Source organism: Anser anser (genome assembly GCF_964211835.1).
Source record: "Anser anser genome assembly, chromosome: 1".
In the NCBI taxonomy this organism is placed as follows: Eukaryota; Metazoa; Chordata; class Aves; order Anseriformes; family Anatidae; genus Anser; species Anser anser.
The window spans coordinates 131,139,881-131,159,579 of NC_139720.1; the positions used below are offsets into that span (position 1 = coordinate 131,139,881).

General features: G+C 43.6%; 1 protein-coding gene across 14 annotated transcripts in view; it reads left to right on the forward strand.

Annotated features, from left to right (window-relative positions):
• The window catches only part of GPM6B (glycoprotein M6B), a 109,722-nt gene that overhangs the window by 71,427 nt on the left and 18,596 nt on the right, over nucleotides 1–19,699 (forward strand). For 4 of the 14 annotated variants that reach the window (XM_083825624.1, XM_083825616.1, XM_083825627.1 and 1 more), the window contains one exon: nucleotides 13,847–13,966. The exons of 4 other annotated variants lie outside the window; for them this stretch is intronic. In XM_083825624.1, the coding sequence (XP_083681750.1) occupies nucleotides 13,847–13,966 (120 nt within the window). Of the gene's footprint in view, nucleotides 1–6,255; nucleotides 6,844–9,735; nucleotides 9,818–13,846; nucleotides 13,967–19,699 lie in introns of those variants that run through there. 6 more of the 14 variants (XM_083825618.1, XM_083825628.1, XM_083825625.1 and 3 more) reach the window with 5 other exon arrangements.

Genomic DNA, 19,699 nt, shown 5'->3' on the forward strand with positions numbered 1-19,699 from the left:
AAATCAGAACTGGATGTAAAGTTAACACAGGATTGTCTGATGAAATCCAACTTTGCGGAGCAGAAGAATAAGTTTGTGTCAAGGCTGAACTCAGTGAAGTTTCAATTTATTTATAGATAGATAGTGGAAAAAAAATCAACTCATAGCCTCCCAATACTAATTCTGCTGCAAACTTTTGTGTTTTGAGACTAAGCAGTTTATTAGTGGGAATGTGTTATAATGACACCTATGCTGCCTTCTACTACTCCAGTAGAAATAGCTCTTCTACATGCACAAGAGACAATGTAGGTATGGTAGCAAGTGTGACTTAAGCATCTACAATGCAATTTCAGTATGTCCAAATATTAACGAATTCTCGTTAGTCTTCTGAGATGGCAGCAGGATTTGGCAACAGTATTGGAGGAAAGGGTTCACAGCAAAAGAGGAGTAGGTTGGATTGTCCTCAAGGCACAGAATTAAGGGGGTGAAGACAAAGGATGCGAGTGTATCAGTTTCCTGCTGCACTGCAGCATTCCTGCTGCTGAATGCATGGCTCAAGGCAGAGGGATAAAGAAGCAAAAATGACAGCTGAGAACCCCCCCTCTGTTGTGAAGGTGACAGAGAGCACAAAAAAGGTGAGATGTGTGCCAAAATAAAGAACCTAGCCTTCAAAATGAGGGAGGAATCATAAAAGTGTTTGAAGCACCGTTGAAGGGCTTCATATATTAGTTATGTATGTGAGGATGTTGCTGCTGCATGAATGGAAAATATATGTATGATTGAATAACTCAAAGCCTGGGTTTGCTGCCTAATTTTAAATTTAAAGCATTTGAAACCTACCATACATTACACTTGTAGGAAACTCTGCGTGCTGCCATGAAATTGTTGAGCTGGAGGAGAAGCTGAAGATGACTGTCAGGGCTGGTGCTCTGAATGGTGCATGCTGAATGAAAGCTGCTTCTGAAAGAAATATTGGGTTGTCTTTGCTTTTGTTTTTTTCATAGTCTTTGTCATCCCCAGGTGGTGTCTGCTGAATCCCGGAAATGCGTGAGAGTAAGGATGTGACTGCACTTGTTTTCACTGTTTGAAGGATGTGAGTGACTATGAGGCGATACCTGCCCAGCCTGTAATACAATTTGAATGTCCATTACAGTGGGCAGTATGTGCAGCCAGAGTCTCTCATCTCTTCAGAATATCCATTACATTTCTGTCTACTAGTTTTAAAAGTCCCATAGGAGAGAAGATTTCATTGCTTCCTTTAGAGGCTTGTTTGATGTCAGGAAGTTTGCCTGAAATTTAGTCAGAGTTTTCCCTTTCAACTGCATCCTCTTTTAATTATGTTAAAGTGGTTTTTCCCTTCTTAATATTTATTTATATTCTGTGTATGGAGGATTTTCCTAGTTTCTCTTAATTTTTCATTGAACTGTTTCTACATTTCTGCGCTCTTCCGGCTGTTGTGTAAATAGGCTCCAGTTTGTCAGCATGGTTCTGGCTCTAGCTTGCCAAGAGCGTGGTGCTGCTCCAGGCACTTATGCACCAGAGGAGTGCAGGAGGTGATGTTACTTCCAGGTTAATTTCAAATGTAGCCTTTTTTATTTGTACTGCTTTTCCCCAAAAGTCTTCAGTGTGGTTGAGATTCCCATGTTCTATCTCCCAGGGTTCTGAATTATTTTTTCCAGTCTGTTCTCAAATGCCTACAGTTCTTACTCCCCCTCCCAACCCCCCCCCCCCCCAAAAAAAAAAAAAAAAAGGTATTAAAGTCATTACTTTGGATAAAGAAATAATAACTAGCAAATATCTATCATTTTTTAAATTACTTACATGTTATTGCCTGCCTCTCATAAGCAGAAATGGATTTTCCAGCTGCTTATAAGAACATCATCTACTTTTGCTTTCGTTTTGACCTTGATTGTAGCTCTTTGGGCTTTTGTCTTTGGTAGCTTTCACATCTCTGCCGTTTGATTATTTTTTGAGACTAGGTCTTGAGACTGTCCAAGGCTTAGCTACTGGAAAAGCCATTTAGAACCACCTATTCAATCTTTATGGTATTCTTTTTTCCTTTATGTTCCAAATAAAGCCATCCGTCTGTGTTCTGGTTCAGGCTGTTTCCTGCCTGTGATTCTCCCCAGTGGCGATGATTGCAATGGGCCAAAGCTGCAGTCCAGCTGGAAGCTAGCGGGCCAGCCAGAGAAATGCATGAAACCCAACAACCGAACAACGTCTCCTTTGCCCGCCTGCTTGCTGCCAGGCATTTAGCTTGGCAGCAGTCATTGCCATCTTCACGTGGCTTCATGAAGGAGGTCGCAGGACTGGCACCTTCACACTGTTAAGCTTCACCCACCCTCCTGGGCCACCTGCATCAGTGAACTCAGCATTGCCTTAGGTTGCAAAGATAACTACTCTCCAGGCTTAAGCCTTCAGTTTTGCCCCTACACAGAAATCCAAGACTGAGATCCCTAAACTGCAGTCCAGGCTCATATTTTTTTAATAGTCTGTATTTTGTGATGTGGTGAAAGTGCAGTTTTTTTCCACCATTATTTGTTCATGAGATCACTAATTAGGATTTCATTTTCCTAGTAATCTAATATGTCTGAAGAATGGGTCCCAGACTTTTTTTTAAAGTAGTTGCCAGGTACATGACTGCTGCACAACTAAAAGCCTGTTTTCATGCTTTAATTTCATCCACATGGAAAATTTGCTGGCTTTTGCATAAGCATTCAGAGTGGGTTTTATACTCGAGCCTAGGTAACTGCTCTAAAACAGGTCTGACCGTGAGCAGTTATACTGAGACACACCAAGTGGCTGTATGTGTATTTGTTCCTTCTCTTGAATATTTTTGCATATTTTCTAAAGCATGCACACTACAAGTTGTCTTTAAAATTAGTTGTTTGGAATACGTCAGTGTAGTCTGAGGAACAGCCTCTGAATTTTAACTTCAGAATCTCAAATCTCATAGGGTGATCTGAAATTGTTCTTGAACTATCTGGGAACACTCTTTATTACAGCTCTGTGAAGGCTTTGTAGAAATGGCAAAAAATGTGCTCATCTCCTTAAACCTTCTAAAGAATTTTCCCTAGCTTATGATAGAGCTCTTTAGCCTTCAGGAATGTAAACTAGATTCAGTGACATTAAAGATAGATGTTTGACAGAATTGACACATGAATGGAATTGGATTTTTAATATCATTTTAACCCATGCAATTGTACTGCTTTACTTGACTGAGCAAAATGATTAAATGTGTTTTTTTATTTTTTTATTTTTTAAGCTAGATAAAATAGATCAAAACCTCTTTAATGCTATTTTGTATGAATGTCACTTGGTCTGCAGTGCCTTCACATATTTTGCTCCATTGCTGTTCTTTATGGGGTCTGGTTGTGCGTTTTAGCTGTGTTGTCTGTTAGGATTCTGAATTACTTTCCCCAGGTCTGAATGATTTTCCCCAAGGACATGTGCTTTAGCAGCAGAATCCCTTACTGCTCTGCCCTTCCTCTCATTTTCGTTTTTATTTTGGTCTGCAAACAAAATGCTGGGCTGAACTCCTAAAATGCAACTAGTCAACTTTCCTGGTCACGGGTTATCTAAATCAGCCTGATCAGTACAGCAGCTTTTTGCTAAGTATCAGTCTTTAAAATTTTTGTTTGTTTTTGTAATTTTCTACCTTTGTGTCATTGTCTTTTGCCATTTTGTCATAGACATAGACTTGATGTCTCCCAGTTTGATCGTGCATTATGGGAATGATATATCTGATTTGGAGAGGGGGTGATGGAGGAGATAACTTGCTGAGATTAACACGTGATGTGCAAGACCCACACTCGTGCTAGTACTGGAGGAAATAGCCTATGGTTTGTTTTAACTGTTGTGCTTACCAATGAGGGGACAAGGAGCAAGATTAAGAAATGGCTTAAGATGATAAGTACATAAAACCCATCACACATTCCAGCAACCTGGAAAGCAGTAAACAGTGGGGGAGAACAGTGCAGTCCTGCATCACTTAGAGCTTTTAGAGGATGACTTAGTAGAATTAATGCTTCCGAATAGTTTAGGTTTATGGCCTCTGAAGTCTTCATTTCAAGATCATTTCAAGATCTTGTGTAGTTTTGGTACCATGCACTTACTTCTGCATTACTTGTTTTTTGTTGAAGGGGATATCCTAGGAGAAAGCAGGGGAAAATATTCTCCTGGCTTCTTAGTTCTGTCATCATTAAAAAGTCCTGAGCCTGCCCAACAAAATCTGCTTGCCAGAGGGAAAGCATGCAGTTGTTTGAAGGAGTAGGTGTCACTGACAGAGAGAAAGGGGTTTGGTAAAGGGTTTCTTTCAAGGACAGAACCAAAGATTCTGATGAATGTATTTTCTGTTTAAAGAAAGGAAGTTCCAGGTGACAGTTGTATTTTCTGTGCATTTATACTACTTCAGTGTATTAACACTATAACACAGATTAGTTTCTGAACAGGGTTTTTGTAACCTTGGGTAGTCAGAAGTGAGGTTTCAATCCTTTAATTATTTTACCTTGTAAAGTGAGTGAAGGTCATTAACAAACTGAGGTATAGCCTGTCACAGTTGTGAGCTTCCAGAAGCACAGACTGAATGATGAGAAGTTCCAAGAAAGGAATTTCAGTGTCAGGAACAGTCAATTGTTTTGACCAATGGCTAAAATCAATGTGACTTTCAGCAAGTAGGGTGTGTTCACAATGTATTTTCAATCTTACTGATGGTAAATGCTGGGAAGAAACACACTATATAGAAGATTTACTTTGCATAATCATTATCCCAAATTCTTTTTCCTTTCTGGCTGCAGAATTTGAAAAACATTTAGTAATGGTTAAAACAATGTAGCAAACATGTCACCTACGGTTTCACCATTTGGCTGCTTCCTTGAAGGAGCATGTTTGCATTACGTGGTCTCGTTGGGGCAGGGATTTTGGTGTGTATGGACTGCTATGTGTGTGTTATAGCAGGCTGGTGAAATAAGCCTTGCACCTGGGGTGAGGTTTCTGATGGGGCTGCTGATCTGACTGCCTGCAAGAGCCTTGCACATGGGCTCCTGTGGAAACTTCATCTCCTCTACAAATTAGGCTCATCCTGCTCATAAGATGTTCTGCTGAGATGTGAGCTTCAAGCACAGGCTCTTCCTGGACTCCAAGAAAGTTTTTTAGGCAAATGCCTGGCATCAAGTTTTGGTGCTGTGCTGTGAAGTCTTAGGATGGGTGAGGAGCACAAGACCTCTTGGCAATGGGGTTGGGGCATGCTGCACTTGTTACTTTGCTTTGGGCATTACTGCTCAGCTGCTGCTGTGGTGACACTGGTGAGGGAGGAGAGATTTGTGCACTGGTTTCTTGCAAAAGAAGGGAACTTTCTCTAAAGGGTCTGAGGTTTTTTGTGCTTTTCAGTAGACATCTATAGAAATAAAAATGCACAGCTAAATTGTGGGTGTAGTAACTTCAGTCAGAAAAGGCTGAATTGCAGCTACAAATCCTTGGCCTGCTTCCCTCTTCCCACTCTCTTGGTTGAATCCGCTATATGGAACATGCAGCGTGTAGGTTTTAACATCTTCAGCATTCGCTGAATCTTCTTGGCGCTTTTGCAGCCTGCAGGATCTGCTGCAGAGGCTCTACAGTGCTGAAACCTGCCAGATAGCAAAAAGACCATCGCTCCTTGGTTGCTCCATCACCCTGCACGCAGTGAGGGGTACATTTGGGTACAGCCACCCTGTGCAGCGTGGCACGCCGTGGGGCCGCTGAGATGAGCAGAGTGGTGGGCAAGGCTCATGAGCCTCAGTACGGTGCCTTGGATGTGTCGGCTTGGGATTTGGAGGCTGAGTAACACCCCTATGCACGTTGGCTCCCCGGAGCAGGCTGGGGAACACCTGAGGTGGCCCCGTGCAGAGCAGCACGGCTGCAGCCCGGTTTTGCTGCGTGCAGAGCCAGTTTGGTGCCATGCCACGGGCTGTGCTGCATGGAGGGCAGCCATCGCACCCGGCCTTCGCGGCGACGATGCACTCATTTCTGTGCGTAGCTTTAGGTCTCGAATGGCAGGCATACTTTTATAACCCCAAGCCATGTTGGTTTTTTTTTTTTTTTAACATTTCATCCTTTACACTATTGCACACACATTTTAGGTCACTTTAGCTTGTCTCCTTTCTGCCTGCTGTGATTTTTGTGTTTTTTTTTTTTTTTTTTTTTTCCATTGTGCTCACGAGTCAGAGAAAGAATTTAGATTTTCCTTACAGATACAGGCGCCCTTGCTCGTACTCCTCTCCCCTACGTGCTTTTGCCTCGTGTGAGCGGGACTCGCTCGGCCAGGGGAGCAAACGAGCGGCACCGACCCCTCGCCCCCCATCCCTCGCGGGGGCAGGGGGCGCGCGGGATAAATCAAAATGCGCGGCGTGGCGACAGGGTCCCACGGGAAAGCGAGCCCTGCGGCCGTGCCCCGGCCTGCGCTCCCCTCCGGGGGGGGCTCCTTTCTTCCTCACCCTCCTCTCCCCTCCCCATCGCTCGGCGCAGGGGAGCGGTTCCCCTATGCCAGGGAGCGGGGAAGGGGGTGCAGGGGGCTCTCTTATAGCCGGGGCCGGCGGTGACGTGCGGTGGAGCGGTGGCTGGCACGGTGCCGGGCGGGCCAGTGAGCAGAGCGAAATCGAAGCTGACAAGAGCCTGGGCGATGTGGAAGGGGCTGTGATCCACGGGAGGGAGAACAGAGGCGCTCCGTCACCGCCGCCCTCAATAGGAGACGGAAGGGAGCGCGAAAGGAGGCGAGGAGAAAGAGCCTGTGCCGGGGGGGCGGGGGGGCGGCATTTTTGGTGGATGGTATGAAGCCAGCCATGGAAACTGCAGCGGAGGAAAATGCAGAACAAAGCCAAGAGAAAAAAGGTACCCGGGGGTCGAACAATAGCCTGTTTAAATCCGTTCACTGAGGGCGCTGAGAGAGGTTCAGGCCAGTTGGGTCACTTTTCAGAAGGGCTCTCAAGAAACCCTTAGCGCATCTGCTGGCTCGGCAGCGCGGCGATGGAGCGGCGGTCTGTCCGTCTGTCTGAGCGTATGGTTGCTCTCAGCCTTTCCTGAGCGGACCAGAAATGATTTTTCTCTGTAAAAGAAGTCTTGTCATTGCTGCGTCCCTGATAGGCTTTGGTGAATTTGGTTTGGAGGGAGCGTGTGGCTGTGTGTTTGCGTGTCCTTTTCGGAGCCGAAACCCGGCGTTTCCACCGAGACCCGCCGTGTAGCGGGGCTTGGCAGTGCGGGAGACCTCGGCTATAGGAACATACAGGAGCCTCCAGTATCGCCCAACCTTCCTGTAGCTAGCTTGCTACTCTTAATTTTGAATTCCTTTTCATTTTCTGTGGTGTCTTCTGGCAGATTTTGTTCATGTGGAGACTTGCCTGCTCTCTGGAAATGGAGAATAATGCCATGAGTTTCACAGTGTTAGGTTTCGGGATGTGTTTAACCACCGAGAATTGCTCTTTAATGGAGAAAACAAGCCGGTGGTAGCCGTTGTGCAGCAGGGAGGTGGCAGTGCATGGGAGAGGTGCTCCGCTCATCCCAGCGGTACAGGTGATGCTTTTGGTCTGGAGGGCTCAACTTCAGGGGGTGGTAGATGCAGCCACCCAAGGACCATTTTATTTCTGCATCATGTAATTTGTGCCAAATAAATCTCTCCTTATAGTGTAGCAGGCTATTGTACAGGTCATAGCAACAAGCTTTTTGCTAAATAATACAAAATTAGTAAAATTTCCACTGCCTTTTTAAACGATTCATGCTATTCATGCTATGTTGTGTGCTGTTTGTAAGCAATTTGAGTATCTCATAGGCATATACAGCTGACACACAACTAATAGGTTTCACTGAGAAAATCGTTTCATTTATTGTTAAACAGTTCAGATACAAACGTAATGATAAATCTGATACCGTCCAGTACCAGATTCTGTTTTGCTGCTTTGAATCTGATCCCTCCTACATACTTTGTATAATTCAAACCTAGCTTCAGTTTCAAGTAAATGAAATTTGTCAAGTGATTAGACAGAGTACTATATAATCCCTTAGGGATTTCACAAAAGGAGTTCCACTGATGAGAGATTAAACTCTGAAAACCATTAGTGTATGTGGGCAGTAACCCACCTCGCTGCAGTTTTTGAGTAATTAATATACAAAATGTCCTAAATACCTTGGCTACGAACCCACCTGGAGCTCATAGATAATTCTTTAAAAACTACAGTGATTTCTTTTCTTATGACTGATGAGTTTCTTTTAAACTGTTAGAACTCACAACAATAGAAACCAAAGTTATCTTTATGCGTTAGCAGCTGTGCAAAACAAAATGTGTTGCTGAGAGTGTTTAGGATGAGTTTATAGTTTCTCCTTTTATTTTGGCAAGGGTGAAAGCACAACATGTAGAACAGTAAATCTGTTACCAAGTCAAGGTGGTTGATCTGTTGTTTTCGTAGGATGCAGCCCGGGGAATTTCCTATCTTAATTTCACCACCGTTTCCTGGCTTTTCTGTGATAATTTCATACTTTGGCTATGTTACATAGGTATGTTTATGTAACACTTCAGGGCTTTGTTCATGACAGTTCCTTAATTTCTGAAAGTAACACATGGTCTCCCACATTATGCTCTTTATTTCCATTCAGTTAACTTCCAAATATGTTTCACAGCGAATTAAAATGGAGAAAGCTGAAACAGTCAATGCTACTTTTAGTTTCGGTAGCAAAATAGCCCAGGTCCCCATGAGAAGTTACTGCCATGAAGTGCTTGCTGATGGAGGAGGCATATTCGGGTTTGCTAGGCTTTTGAGGGGCAGATGTTCCAGCATGCTAAGACTGTGTAGTCCAGCCGGGTTTCAGATGGGCTCAGCAGGCATCAGGTGCCTTGGGGAAATGGCAGGCTTCTGCAAAAGGGCTTTTTCACCAGCAGCCCTTGTGGTGAAAAATGGGCTTTTTCTTTATGTGTGGAGAAACTTCCTGGAAAATGTTGTTGCTTTGTTTGGATGTGCAAAACAGCAACTGACCTCTTCAAAAGGGGACTGGATCTCCCGTCTGAAAGGCTTGCGAGGCTGGCAACACCTCTTTCTTCCTCTTAGATCACACCTGAGCTTACTGCAATAACTGCCCTTTATGAAAAGCCCTAAGCTCAGTGGTTGCAAGGCAACTATGGCAGCTTGGAGCAATGGAAGAGCTGTCACACAGTATTTTAACTGTTCCTTCCAGAAGTGAATGGGAAAGTCCAAGGAGAGGTCGTTATTGCTAATACTGAGCAAGAAAAGATCCTGAGCACTTCACATCGGATATTCAGGTCCACATGCAGGGTGCTTTGCACTGCCAAATGCAAATACTTTGAGGAAATGAGGATACGATTGCATGCTATCTATGTAAACTCCTGTACTCCGGAGGGGAACAGAGGGGAACAAAACCACCCAGGCACTGAGGCTGTGCAGCCAAGTCTGCTTTGAGTTCGAGCACCTCATACAGTAACAACTGGAGAGAGGTGCCACGTAGGTACCGGTTTGCGTTTCCCATCCCTGTGGCAAATGTGGAAGGCCTGCTATTTTGGATTGCAGTATAATTGAGGCAATTTATGCAAGCTAATGTGCTTTATGAATATTTACAGTCTGGTAAAGGAAAAAGATTGATCTTAGTTACATTTCCAAAGTTTGCTGAATTGTATGTGAATTCCAGCTTTGTATTTTAATAAGGTTTTTTGCAAGTCCCCTGCCTGATTCAGGCAATGATACTGCCCAGCTGTTGGATTCAGTGCTTATCAGGCATTTGTTCCTCTGCACCCAGATGAGTGGCTGCTGCCCCAGTTTTTTAATTGGAAATGGAACAACGCCCATGTTGATGGAGATAAGAAGCAAGTCAGCTTTACATTGCATATCAGCAGCCCTTATCAGAGAACACCATGAGCACACTCAAGCAAAATGTTTAGCAGATCCTTTACAGGGCTGCAGGACAGATTGGATGCATTTTAAAGATGAAGGTTTACAAATTATTACAAATGACAGGGCTTATCTTGCAGGCATTAAATTAAATCAAAACGTGAGGACTGGGCAGGCAGATTTACTGAGGTGGAATAAATAAGAAAAACGAAATGCCTTTTTGCATCAGCAGTGAATGATATAGATCCTGATACACATCAACAGAGACAAGAAGTTCCCCTTTTCATTTAACTAGGAGGAATATTACCAAGCTGCAAAATTCCCCCCAACACACGCCAAAAAGAGAAAAAACAAACAAAAATAACCAATCAGAGCTGTGGATGGCCACAGTGAATTTACCATTTACACATGGAAGAAAGCTGTTATATTTGGAATTAGTTTCCTTGTAAGGATGCATACTATGTACAAATTGCATTTGCTATACTTAGGAATAATGAAAACCAACCTGAACAGCTGTGTCAGTGGTTCATTTTAATTGGCTGTTGCCTAATAAGATACTCCCTGCAAGACAACCTTGTGCACAGGAATGGCTGTGATCTGCGATTATTATATTCATGATAATACAAAAGAATGTTTCCAATATTAAACTCTAACTAGGTAAGTATGTGCTAGTCAACAGCATGAAGAAAATACTTCTCTTAAACACAACTGTGCAACTGTGTTTGCAGTATGAACAGAGATGCTAAGGTGTGACTTGAGAAAGGCCTGAATTAACATGCCGTTATTGCACTTTTAGTGAAGTTCTTTTTGTGAAGTGAACTTATGACATTTTGGTGCATCACCAATAGATGCATTTTTCATTACAGCAAATTGAAAAAAAATCATCTTTTTTACATACGTTATAGTTATTAGCCAAAGTTTTCAAGTGTGCTGCATGAGCGCATTAGGGGATACTTTCAGAGTTATCAAGCCATTTAAAGATTTTTAGTATGCTGTGTATTTTTTCCTGTTTCAAACAGTTTATTGGTGTTTCAGATCCCTAGAAAATAATAACTGCTTTAGTATAAGTCCCTGAAGAATATAACTGTAGAAAGAGGTCCAGTCCAGGGAGAATCTGGGACACACTATATTCTGGGGATAATAATTTGGCAGGCTTAGTGATTTAGGTTTTAATGAATAGGATTTGGCTTCTAAATAGGAGGGGGTTGAAAAACGCTCAGAGACTGTACTCATACTTGCCTGAATGACCTCATGAAAGCAGAAAACCTAGACATATGTGCCACAGTATATGGTAACAGGGAAAGAAACCCAGATGGCGATGTCTGTGGACAATAGACTGCAGCAGGAGAGGGGAGCAGAGTGGTTGGAGAGGGGAGCCCTATTCTGTTTCTCCAGCCTTTCCCCATTTTCCGACCAGCCCTGCTGCTGGTGCAGTATATATCACCAGGCTGTCAGATCATAAATGACCCAGTGATAACCCCCCTCTTTGCTCCCATGGACCACACACTGCTTCGTTGGCTGCCACAGGTGAAAGTCCAAACTGTTTGTTTCCCCTAAAGCCATATGCTAGAGACAGCAAGCGTGAGGACATTGGACACCGCAAATTTTATTGCAGGCATGTGAGATGATTCATCCAAAATGCATGTAGAATGCCACAGTCGCCATCAGCGTGTCTGCTGTGTGACACACAAACACTGTCGGTCCTGTAGCTGCTGGCTCTGCGTGGGATCCAGCACAGGATGCCTTAATGAGCACGGCTGTGCACAGAGAGCATCGTCACCTACACCTAGAAATGCAACTTGTATCGTTAGTTCCTCAAAAAACAAAACAAAACAAAATATATAAAGCAGTCGTCATCTGAATTTTTGGGGAACAGAGTTAAAATTCCTTTTTTCTATGCTGTGTGTGGTGGTTGTTACACCACTGAAGCCTATGGGGCTTCTGACCTGGTGGAGATTTAGCATGGAAGGTCCTGTGTGGTGCCCAGAGAAGTCACCAGAAGACACTCTCTGGCTTCAGGAGTCATGTCATGCGTGCAGTGAAGGCCATAAAGTGGCCAGCTGCTAAGTGTCTCTTTGCAGAGCAATGGAAAAACTGAGATTCTTCATGCAATTTGAACCACCACCCTATGAAAGGAGCCCTGTTTTTGCAAAGCCAGAAATGACTAATTAAAAAAAAAAAAAAAAGATTATTTTCACTTACAGAAATGATGCTGTTAAGTTTGCGTGCTAACTCCACATTTCAGTGTTTGATGCTGGTCCCACAGTAGGCAGTGACTGTGCCAGCATCATCTGCTTTCAGCAAGTGGTTTTTGTAGATGCCACAAGAGAAATCTCAAATTGTGGGTTCTGGCCTAGCCAGATAAGACCTTTGTGGTGCCAAGGATGTGATCTAAATGCTCCTGCAAAGCAATTGAATTTTTTTTTCTTCCCAGAAGTTTTGCCAGCTGGTTATTATTATTATTAAAATCTGAATCTGTTACTCATGTCCAGTAAGTAGCTTCAAAAAAATGATGGAGAAGGGAGGGGGCAGGCAGTACACAGTACCAGCAAGCAGTGCTGTTGTTTTCCAGTTTGTATCAAATTCAATTATTACGGTGTTTTTTTGTGATCTCATGAGCGGGATTGTTCCTGTGTAAGCAGGAGGAGATGATATCATCACGGAAGTTTTCCTGAGCATGCACAGTCATTTTGGAATGATAGCTTCAAGACATTCTAAATTTGGTTGCCTTCATAAAATGTGGCACTTGTCTTTCCTAAGAGGGAAGGATAAGCTATGCAAAGTCGAGCAATGCCTCTTGGGAAAGACAGACTGCCTGGTACCTGCTTGATGGTTTGTGTGTGAGTACTGGAGAGGGGACAAGTAGCAAACCACGAATTATCCTTTACTGAGCCATCAGTACTACGTCTGTGTCAACCCAAGAGGCTCTTTTAGCACCAGAGTTCGTTCACTGATGTAGGAGGCGGACAAATTCCTGTTGCAAACCTCTAGATCCACCATTTGGATTCGAGGCCAGGACGTTTCTCTTCTGACATATGCAAATGTAGCTGTGCCAAACTCACCAGCGCACCAGCAACAAAACAGCCTGAGAGAAGGACCAGGGCCCTCACAGCCCAAAAACGTATGGCATTCCTGCTCCTACCCCTCAGAAATTTGCCTTGGACCTAGTTCACAATACATTGCTTTTTGACATTGTAACCATCACTTCCTCCACTTACTGAAATGCTGTGAAGTCGTATTTATTTTGGCCAGGGATGGTGATTACCTTTGCATTTCGCCAGGGCCGAGGGGGCTGCAGTGCGTTACAAGGAACAGCCAGGTCGTCCTGCACTGACAGCCCGGCAGTGCTGTGAGGGAGGCAAGGGGGAAATGTCGATGCTGTGCCTGTCCTTACCAAATGCCCTCTAGGCCCCAAAAACAGGGGGAGAAGGATAACAGCTCCTGTTCCCTCCAACCCTCGAATAAGCCTCTCTTAACTTATTTGGTCCAGAATTTTGGAAATCAGCAGAGCCTATGTGAAACAAAGCCCACAATTTATTTTTTTTTATGTAAAAAAAATAACAGAATGAGCTCTTGTGTTTGCCTTGTCTCAACATGTGATATTAATCATTCTCTCTGTCAGATTTGGAGTTTTCAGGAACCAGATAACATGGTTTGCCATGACTATGTCTTCCTTCATTCCTTGCCATGAACAAGGAGGGGTAGAAACAGGGTGGGGGGTGAGGGGGAATGACCAGCCACTGTAACAGAGGGTCCTTTTCCGTGTCTTTAATTCAAGTCCCAGCTGGAGTTTCAGCTGTTGAACACTTCTTAATATTTGTATGAGCATTTCCCTGTTCTTTGTCCCCTCCCCCCAACCCCTCCCTTGTTTTGGTAAAGTTACGTTATTTCAGTGATGAAAATACAGCGTGTTTTTATGGGCTCTTATTTTTAAAGTTAAATGACTGAAAGTGCTGAACTACAAACTTTGGTGACACTGACTTTTTACCACCTAAAATTGGCAGTGATCACCAGACCAGAAATGGAAATTGGCAGGTACCACTGGATGTACAGGAGTTCAAGGCCACACCGGTACCATCATGTGCCAGCATTGAGAGGCAATGTTAGTCCTTTGGGGATTCAAGGTAAATAAAAGGCGGGGTGAAACTGGAATGGAGAGTTCAGAAACGGTAGCATAAACCTAATGCTTTGCAGTAGTCCTAACAATTTAAGATAAATGTTCTTCTGCTTTTTTTTTTGTTTTCTTTGTTAAGCCTGTAAGGAATCTAGTTCTTTTATACGAATACTTGACGTACGCTCAATTTTGGTTGTTAATGCCTGAAAGACAATGATGTGCAGTGAGGGATACCTCCCTGTTAACTGTTCTGCCTGATTGTTTCAAAAGTGTTTACAGATGAGATGACGTAGTGCGGTTTTTGTATGCAGATGAATCTATCCAAATGATCAGCCACAAATGCAGGGATTGACAGACAGTAAACCAGTGACAGCACATCTGGTTTATCAGTCTTCAACATGTTTCCTACATAATATTCTGTGGTTTTCTTCGCATTTTTCCATTGCTAGAAACAGTAGTGTGTATGTCAGATTTTTGAAGACAGAAGCTGAAGTTTTAAAAATGGCTTGGTGTTTCCACATGCCTGGGGTTTCAATATCTGACTTGAGTCCTTAAAAAGATATTTTGTTTTCCCAAAGCTTCGTTTTAAGGATTTGGGGGAAATTTAGTTTTTAAGAATCTCAGAGAGGCATCTGAAGTCGAGCACATGACTGATGGCATTGGAAAATTAATGCAGTGAAGGACAGAGATACTCAGGGAGCGCATTTGCAACTAGTTTCATCCAGCAGTCCTCTTCTCTTCATGGAGCCTAGTGACTGAAGAGTGCATGGCAGCTTGTTTGCTGGGGATGTCTGCCTCAGCATCAGAGACTTTAACAACAATTGCAGAGAAACATTCACCAATTGACTTCCATTATATATTCACACCTGTTTGTTCCTTAGGATTCAAATGTTCATGTAATTCAGAATGTTTGTTTTCTTTTTTCTTTTGCAAGTACTTAGGTAGCAAATCCATCCATCTACCATCTTCAATTATCAATATTATTTTGGCCATATTTTACGATAAATGACCCAATGACAGACTCGAGGCTGCCAGAAGACGTCAGAACTTCAGATCAGTGCACGTGTGATCTTTTGTACAAGGGAAAAAGATGCGGGGAGGGATGATCGATTATGAATGCTGCCTTCCTGGCTGGCAGAGGGCATGGAGGGAGCAGGCCAGGTGCCTGGTTATCGGGGTCTTGTGCCCCATCAGCTGTCCCCAGAGCTGCAACATGTCCGTATGTGCTGGCACGGATGAGCCAGGACGCAGAGGAGACTCGCAGCCTTCTGTCGTGGCAGCTGGGAGTCTGGCACCTAAAATAGGGATAGAAACCCTTGTTGAGGCAATGGATCCCTAAGCAGGCTGCCTTGGGAAGCTTCCCGCAATAACGTTCGGGTAAATGCGGTGCCTTGTCATGGAGTGGTTGAAGAAGAAAGGGTTGTTGCTGATGGAAAGCAAATCAAACCAAAACAAGCCCCAGAGATGCCAGTTCAAAGAAAGGTGCTTTAAGTGGCTGCGCTTAAAAAAATTAAAAGGTTTCTAGGCAGCAGCAAAACTGCTCTGAACACGTCTTGAGTAAGACCAACCTGCCAGTGATGGATTAGCTACAGTGAAAGTATTGTTCTTTCCCTCAGATGGGAGGGAAGATGTGGCTTTAATCACAACACACCTGCTGTAACACACCTCCCTTCAGTACTGGCATGCAGTCTCCCTGCTGCTGGATGGCATTGGCTGGAGTGTAGAGATACACGCTCAAGCTGCTGTGACAAGCCGTGTTATTTCACGAGTGCTGGAGCAATGTGGATGTTCCTACCTTGCCTCCACTGTGGGTGTCAGTGTGGTCATCACTAGGAGAGCCCCTCTTGGGCATCCCCACAGGATTTCACAGGATCTTCACATCTGACACGGTCTCTTCAACCACTTTAAGCTTTATTCTGACACTTGAGCAATAATGGTAAGAGTCAACATGATATTTGCTGCAGTGTTCAAGCCAAGGCATCCTCAGAGCTTAAGCTGCAAGCTTAATGAGCCTTTAAAGTGCCTAAAACATTTTCTAATTTTATTTATTTATTTATTTCCCCCAGGATGCATTTCTGTCTCTAGAAAGAAATACTTAGCACTGGTTGTTTGATGTAAGCTTAGCTGTAGGCATTCTTCCAGTGGCGTTGGGCATTGTTTGCTATATAGGAATCTTTTTTCCCTACCTTCCCCCAGATTCTGGGAGGTGTTTCAGCTCTCGTCTGTGAGCGTATGAAGGTTCGCAAGCATGGAGCATCTTGCCAAAACAGCTTGCACCCTCACTGAAGTAAGCTGAAATTTGGAAAATGGCGTGGTGGGCAATCAGCTGGGGAAATACCTGCAGGACACCTGCCGCAGGGCAGAGGACTTCTATAGCTGCAGTTCAGGTTTCTTACTGCTCCTCTTGCTCCACAGCTGGGTGAACCTCCTTAGAAGATCTTGACAGCCTCATTTCTCTCTGAAAGTGTGAATTTACCTTCTGAATCTTAGACCCGCTAGGCTCAGTTTCCCCTGCAGACTGTTTTTGGCCCTCAGCCCTAGGGAGGGGAGAGGTGTGTTTGCTTCTGCATAGCTGGAGAAGGAGGCATCTGGGGAAGCAGTCTGTAGCAGTGACTGAAATCCAGTGTGGCAAAAGTCTTAACTCTCCAATTATGTACTGACGGCTGATGGAGGGTGAGGTGAGTTACAGCTGCCAGAAGGGTGGAGCTAAGACCCACAACTCCAGTCTTCCAGGTAAGATTAACCTTTGATTAAAGTCAAGTCAGCTTTAGAAATGGTGTCTTCCAAGTACCAGATGGATCTGGAGGATGATTTAATTGGGGAGGCCCAGATGTCTTTACAGAAGGTTTCACAGAAGTAATGAAGTGGCCATGGCACTGAAGTGCTTAGGTGCTTTCGTGCCCCTCCCAGCGAGTGTGCCTGGATCTCTCCTGGATCTGAGTACCTCTGGCACTCTGCCCATCGCTTCATCCGTTTTAATTCTTTGGCTTGAGCTTGTCCACAGTAATCACCTGGGCTGGCACCTACTGAGGCAGAAATTCTCGCATGCTGACCCTACTGGTTGTTTCTCCAAGAAAGCGAAATAGGGGAACCGAGGGGAGGGAGGTCAGGGTGAGAGTGAGCAGGAGGCATGTCTTCAGGCATGTTAAGTGGTGAGCTGATGGTCCATCAGCTGAGAGTTACAGCACAGTTTGGACCAGAGGCTGCCCTTGCTGGTGCAATGAATTTGCCCTTTAAACTCTATCAATGTGCCCTTCCACATGCTCAGGCTGTGCAGGAGTCCCAAGGGGCTGCTTTAGATAGTAAAACACTAAAACAAGTCTCTAGGAGGAATAATGCCAAAGCTTCTATCAGTAATGCTTGAGCTATTCCTTATGTGAGAAGTCTCTTTTTAAATCATCTACTTATTTTTTCTTCTCCAGGAGTAGCTTACAACTACAAAATATCCATCCTCAAGGGGACCCCTATATACCTGTTGGAGTATAAGGCATTTCTGAAGCATAAATTAAATATATTTCTCCTGGTGTGCTTTACACTGTTTCACAGGCTAAAAATAAAACAGAGAAGACATGAATTAAAGCAGACAATGTTTTGCCTGACCTTTGAGCAAGAGCAAGTAAAGTGGGCAAGAGCAATTCTCTTGTCCCCTGGCCTCGTGGGGTGGCAATACCCTTCCCATGCAAGTCTGGCTCCTCGCTGTCAGAGAGCAAACAGCCGGGGATGGGTGCTTGCAATGAGCATGGAGATAGTGATTCATTTTATAGATTGTGCTGTCTGAAGGAGACGCCTTCAGAACACCTGTGAACTTAATGAGCCTTGCAGAAGGCTGGGAATGATATAAATGGGGAGTGTGTGCATTTCAATAAATTTGAAGATGATAAATTGGATGGGGTCTGTAAAAAAGACCATTCCGATCATCTGTGCTGGCACTAAACAGGTCTTAGAATTTAACCTGCTGCTTCCTGCAGTGGGAATGCTTATTTTTTCCTGTAAGTGACCGTTTGAGACTGAGATGATGAAAAAAGGGAGTTATGTTTACTGCTGTCTGTTCTTAGAGTCTTCCCTGTGTCATTTAATAGCATCCAGAAGAGAGAAATCTTGCCTTGGTAAAAAGCCTTTTCTCCAATTTGAATTTTGTTTTCTTTAATGAAAGGAAAAACAGTCAGCTTTTCCTGTTGATGAACACTGATAACCTCTGCAAGGATTTTGTTGTTGTTGTTAATTACATTACCAAAAAAAAAAAAAAAGTGCTCTATTTTAATCCTGTTTACTCTATTTTTGCTGGAGTATTCAGGTCCATCTTCTTACTTTTATTCATATAGTACCACAGAGATGCCTAGTGCTTCATGGATTTAAAAAGGAGTCTTGCAATGGTGCTTTCAGGCTCCAGAATGCTTGTTCATAGTGTGCACCAGTTCTGGCTTCACTGCACCACTTCCAGCGCTGGAGACAAGAGCAAAGGTTTTTTGTGTGGTACACAAGAGTATGGAAGCATCTAATGCTCCAAGGTTTAAACCTTACTCTTCAGTCCTTCAAGTAGCTCCTAAATATTAGAGATCAGGCTAAGACTGACTGGATGGATCAAACTACCCCAGATCTCACCGCATTGTCACTTGAAGCATCTCACACTAGCCACCATGAAGAATGAGAGTGGTGGTCTTGTTGGATTTCAGGTCTAATCCTTCGTGGCAGCCCTGATGGCTGTAGTCTCCAAAGGTCACGTCATCTTTGGCACAGATGCTGTGCACATTGCTGAAGAAGGCATACTAATATATTGATTTACAACTTGATCTAGCTAGACTGAAGCAGCATTGCATGAAGCTTACTGGCTCTCATGAAAAGTTCATTTTCAGTATAAGTTAATTTTGCAATTCTTCTGATTTGGGGAGGACAAAAAGGCAAAATTAGGGGGAGGACCAAAAGGCAAAATTTCCTAGAAAGGTTAGACTTGAAGAGTTTTAAGAAGAAAACGCAGGATGTGCCCTGTTTGAGCTCATCACTTATTTAGTCTATTTAATATACTTAATACCGTACCTGTGGTGAGTGAACATTTATTATAATTGCTAATGAAGGTTTTAGCTTTGTGTCATATTTTGTAAATCAGTAACATTTAAGATGAACAGGAACAGGTAAGAGCAGAGCTTTAACAGACTTTCAAGTGATTTAACACAAAGCCTTTTTATTTTAGTGCCTCTGTTAAAGCAGGGAGAGAAATTTGTCACTTGCTTTAAACTGACCCTTGTAAGATTAAATATTTTATCTTATTGTACTGCTGCTGGTGACCCTTGGCAGCAGCTGTTGGTAACAGGTGTGAGAGTGGAATTTATCTCACTGCTAGGTACTGTCTTAATCTCACACAGGAAAGGAAGAGAGAGGCAAATGCCATGTTTGCTTCAGAGGTATTGGCATATTCCCACATCCCTCACTGCTTCCCCCGTAAGTGTCAATCATGCTGTAGGGTACAAAACTGTACATCCTAGCATGCATAAGCCATTCAGAAAGGAGATTTTCAAAAATACAGTAGGTGGCAGAAAGTGAAATTGGCATTTGCTTTCATTGAGATAAAGTTCAGTTTCTGACAGAGATCCATAGTGGTTTAAGACTCCTGTGGTATTATGCATGCTTGGCATTAGGTAATCTTCAGCACCGGGGAAAGAGGAGCTGAATGTAAAGTATTGAGTTCTCCTCTTACTTTTATATGTGAATTGGGAGTAGTGATCCCAACACCAGGCTCACGTGGATG